Source organism: Plasmodium fragile (assembly GCF_000956335.1).
Source record: "Plasmodium fragile strain nilgiri unplaced genomic scaffold supercont1.50, whole genome shotgun sequence".
Taxonomy (NCBI): domain Eukaryota; phylum Apicomplexa; class Aconoidasida; order Haemosporida; family Plasmodiidae; genus Plasmodium; species Plasmodium fragile.
Window position 1 is genome coordinate 183120 of NW_012192630.1, and position 4467 is coordinate 187586.

Sequence of the window (4467 nt, forward strand, 5' to 3'; positions counted from 1 at the left end):
TATGTTGGTCCACCACTTCGTCATCTCTACCTTCTAAAAAAAATTGTTTTTTTTTTTTTTTTTTTTTTTTTTTTCTTACAATCCACTAATTTTTGTAAACTTATACAAACATTTCCCGTTTTATTTGTTAATATATTTTTTTATTTTTCCTAACCCCGTCAAAAATGGGTATATAGACACGTGCCGCAGTTTTGTGGACAGAAGGCCGTCCGGTCTGCCACACCCATCTACGTCACGCAAAACAAAAACTGGGAGCATCCTTTTTTGATGTAATAACATGGAAATGGGTAAAAGGGGCAAACATTGGGGGGGGGGAAATTGCCCCAGAATAGGCCCAAGAACTAATACTTGTGTAATATTGATTTTTCTTTGTCCCCTTCTGAGTGGTTGGTAAACATGGGCACTGGCAGCAACTACCCGAAGCGTGTGTGGGGGGGTGTACACCATTTTACGTCTTTTCGTCTCGCAAAAAAAAATTACAAGAATCTGTGTTTTGACACACGACGAGGGTAGTGGGGCTGGTGAGGCATATAACATTCCTGTCGCGACACTATGAGAGCCCAACGAGCGCATAGAGGTATGCGCCTTAAGAGGTACTTTAACGGACACCTTAAGGGGAACACCTGAGGCGCTAAGGTGCACCTGGCGGGGGAGGCACATTCAGTCATCAGAGGAATGGCATGGATAAGCAATTCCTATTCCATGGGCAGTAAACAAAATAAAATAAAAAAATAAAATAAAAATAAGTGAATGAATAAAGTGCACTAGGTACTTCTTCCCCCCGGGGAAGTGACAGCATATACGAGCACACGGAAAAAAGTACGCACGTGCGTATAAAAAATTACGCATACGTATGTGTGTACATATGTACGTATGTTTGCTTGTGCAGCTTACTCTCGCCAGGGGAGGTGCACGCTTAAGTGCATATGGGGGGCATCCCATCATAACCTCGTATTATCTGTGGCTACTTTGAGCCTCGCGGGTAGCGCGTGCTGCACGGTGGGGAAAATGCATACCGATAGGGGGCGAGTGCCCCACTGGGGAATTTCACCCACCGATCCGAGTACCCCCATGAACACACCCCCACTTGATGATCCACGCGAGCACCCCCACTTTATATGCACATCACTTGGAAGCAAGCCCTTCGCCTCACCGCACTCACCTATTCATGGTAGTATTTTAAGCTCATCGCACAAGGGTTAGGGTACGAAAAAATTACCATGAGGCTAATTTAGCGACTTTTTAAAAAAAAAAAAAAAAAAAAAAAGAAAAGAAAAGAAAAAAAAAAATCATTTTTGAGGAACCCCTAATTGTTCACATACCATTCGAGGAATTGTACCTGCCTAGGATATCTCAAAAAAAAAAAAAAAAAAAAAAAAAAACTAGCCTTGCGAACGCAGCAAGTGAAACAAGAGAGGAAGGATAATCCTGAATACATCAAACCCATTGAAAGATTCCAACTTGGCACGTGAGTAAGCTGCTGGCATATACACATATAAACCCATTTCGTGGATGCGCGCGAAGTGTCCGTATATACAAACTATGCGCACGCAAATATCCCCGCCGCTTACTCTCACATGTTAACACCCCGGCAGGCACGGAAAGCGCGCCAAAAGTACGTGACGCACAGAATTGCAAAGCGGACGAAGAAGCCCTCGCCTAGAGCGCCCATATAAAAAAAAAAAAAAAAAGAAACAAGCTACGTTGAAGCGAAAATGAAGAGGTACGTGTATAGTATTTTGGTGGCTTGTTTTGTGTTCTGCTTGAAGGAGGATGTGCTGGTGGAGAGCGCAGATATGCCCATGAAGTATGCGGACATGCGAGGGCTAGACGATTTATCCAATTTGAATGATGAGCAAGTGAAGGACATTTTAGGGTTAGACATTAAAGGAGCCAAGGAAAGAATTGACAAATTATTTGGAGTGATCGATAAGAATAACGATAATGTAATATCAGATGATGAACTGAATGCATGGTCCATATATGTAAAGAATGAAGTATTTTTGAAGCAGGTGCAGGTAGAAATGAAACAGATCGATGCAGATAAGGATGGGTTTATTTCCTTACCAGAATTAAATGAAGCATTTTCACAAAACCTGGATGCAAAAGAGGTAGAAAAACACGCAGAAGGATTACTAAAGAGATTTCAAATTGTTGACAAAGATAAAGATAATAAATTGAATATAAATGAAGTCGGGTTGTTGATCGATCCAATGAAGGATGAAGACTTGAAGGAGTTGGAAATAAATGAAATTCTCGAACACCATGATGTGAATAAGGATGGCCGCATATCCATGGATGAGTTTAAACAAACACGAACAGATGATCCGCATGTGAAAAAGGAAGATGATGTTGCTCTAGATGATTTTAATTTTTTTGACACTAATAAAGATGGCTTCATAGACAAGGAGGAAATTGTGAAGGTGTATTTTGACCCATCCAATGAAGCAGGTGCCATTAATCTGACTGAAGTCAAGGACACCATCTTTGAAGGAAAACCAATTACTCACGACTTGTGGAATGAGAAGGCCCTCAAACTAGCAGTTACGTCTGTGACAGATTATGGAGATATTTTAAGATACCCAGAAGATTTTAAACTTGACATTGGTAAGAATGTTGTTCTTCCCTCTACGAGGAGTAGAAGTGGGATGGAAGACGACTTAGATCATGACGATGCATTTTCAGGAGATAAGGATGACGGTTCGCAGGATGACACGCTGAAAAATACAACCCCAGATGAGTTATGAGATGTGTGCGTAGGCGTCCCACTTGCAAATGTGCATTTTTTTTTTTTTTTTTACAAACACACAAACACATGCGGACGGAGTTATTGTCCAGACGACTTTAGGAACAATGCACGGAATTGCGTCTGCCGCTGTGTTTGGGGCATCAAAAAGGACAGGTCACCATTTAAAGGCGACGCGTAAAAAAAAAGAAATGAATTTTTTTTTTTTTTTTTTTTTCTTCACGTCCATACAGTGCAATTTTGCCCGTTGTTGTGTCATGCAAACATTTGTGACTCCAGAGCGCTTCACAAAATTCCATGTCGCGTTACTCCTCAAATGCCCCACTGCATGTCGATCCACCCCTCCATGTCCTCGTTGACATTTAAACAGTATATATATGTATACATATGTATGGAACGAAATTTTTTATTGTTAATACGTTGTTTATTTTAAGGAGCGCCTGTCCTGCGCAGTGAACGCAGCATTATTATGTGGTTGGGCCCCGTCATAAATGGACATGCAAAAAAAAAAAAAACACACACATCACATCGCAGCACAGCATGGTGTGTATAGTTGTGCAAGATAACTCATATACCCCTAGGCGCCGCGCAAATGCGCTGTCCGCCCGCCGCTCACGTCCTCAGACAAATAGCATCACTTAAGACCATTCATGACGGAGTAAATTTCCTGCCCCATTAAAGCGGGATTGATAATTGTGTGCACACCTGCACTTTCTAAAGCCTTGATTTTCTCTCCAGCTGTGCCTTTGCCACCACTAATTAGGGCACCCGCATGGCCCATCCTCTTACCAGGGGGAGCACATTTCCCTGCTATGAAAGCGAAAACAGGTTTTTTTTTTTTCTTCTTCCCATCATCCACATTATTCTTTATCAACCATTCGGCGACCTGCTCTTCTGCATCTCCGCCAATTTCTCCAATGAGTAAAATGCATTTAGTTTCTTCATCTTCAAGAAACAGTTTAATACAGTCGATAAAGTTCGTTCCGTGGAAGGGGTCTCCGCCAATACCTATACAAGTCGATTGTCCTAACCCAACTTTCGTAGTTTGATTTACTCCTTCATAAGTCAGTGTTCCACTTCTACTTACAATTCCAACGCACCCTTGCTTATGAATGTGAGATGGCATAATACCGATTTTGCATTCCCCTGGTTTTATAACGCCTGGACAATTGGGGCCAATTAATTTTGTTCTCTGTGACATTTTCAAACAATGCTTTACTTCTACCATATCGTGTTGACATATCCCTTCAGTTATGCAAACCACTAAAGGGATTTCTGCTTCCACTGCTTCTATGATGGCATTCTTTGCATGTGCGGGGGGGACATATATGACAGATGCGTAACAATTTGTTTTTTCCTTTGCTTCCATCGTGGATCCAAATACGGGAAGAGTGTATTTTTTGTCTAGGCTTTCCCACATGGTTCCTTTTTTCTTAGGATTCACGCCACCGACCATTTTGGTACCATATTTCATGGCCTCCGTGGTGTGGAAGGTTCCCTAAAAAAGGGGGTAGACAAGCGGGTAAGGAAAGGTATACATATGCGGGCATACGAGGTAGGAGCACACACGCATGCACAATGGCACACTGGCACAGTCGCCGCGACGAACCTGCTTGCCCGTGATCCCCTGGCATATCACCGTCGTGTTCTTATCAACAAAGACTTTACTCGTGGCGGAGAAATTCCTTCCCTGTCAATTCGCCAAAAAAAAAAAAAAAAAA

The 4467-nt window shown here is 42.1% G+C and overlaps 2 protein-coding genes across 2 annotated transcripts in view; one reads left to right on the forward strand and one right to left on the reverse strand.

The window, feature by feature from the left end:
- Positions 1 to 1715: 1715 nt before the first annotated feature.
- AK88_03976 (uncharacterized protein) lies at positions 1716 to 2747 on the forward strand (the record flags this gene model as incomplete). Its single annotated transcript, XM_012481586.1, has 1 exon — positions 1716 to 2747. The coding sequence occupies one exon, from the start codon at positions 1716 to 1718 to the stop codon at positions 2745 to 2747; it is 1032 nt and encodes a 343-aa protein (XP_012337009.1).
- Positions 2748 to 3380: 633 nt separating this feature from the next.
- Positions 3381 to 4467, reverse strand: part of AK88_03977 (uncharacterized protein) — a gene marked incomplete at both ends in the record, with an annotated part of 3531 nt that continues 2444 nt past the window's right edge. Inside the window, 2 exons of the mRNA XM_012481587.1 lie at positions 3381 to 4244; positions 4356 to 4436. Of these exons, the coding sequence (XP_012337010.1) occupies positions 3381 to 4244; positions 4356 to 4436 (945 nt within the window). The remainder of the gene's footprint in view (positions 4245 to 4355; positions 4437 to 4467) is intronic.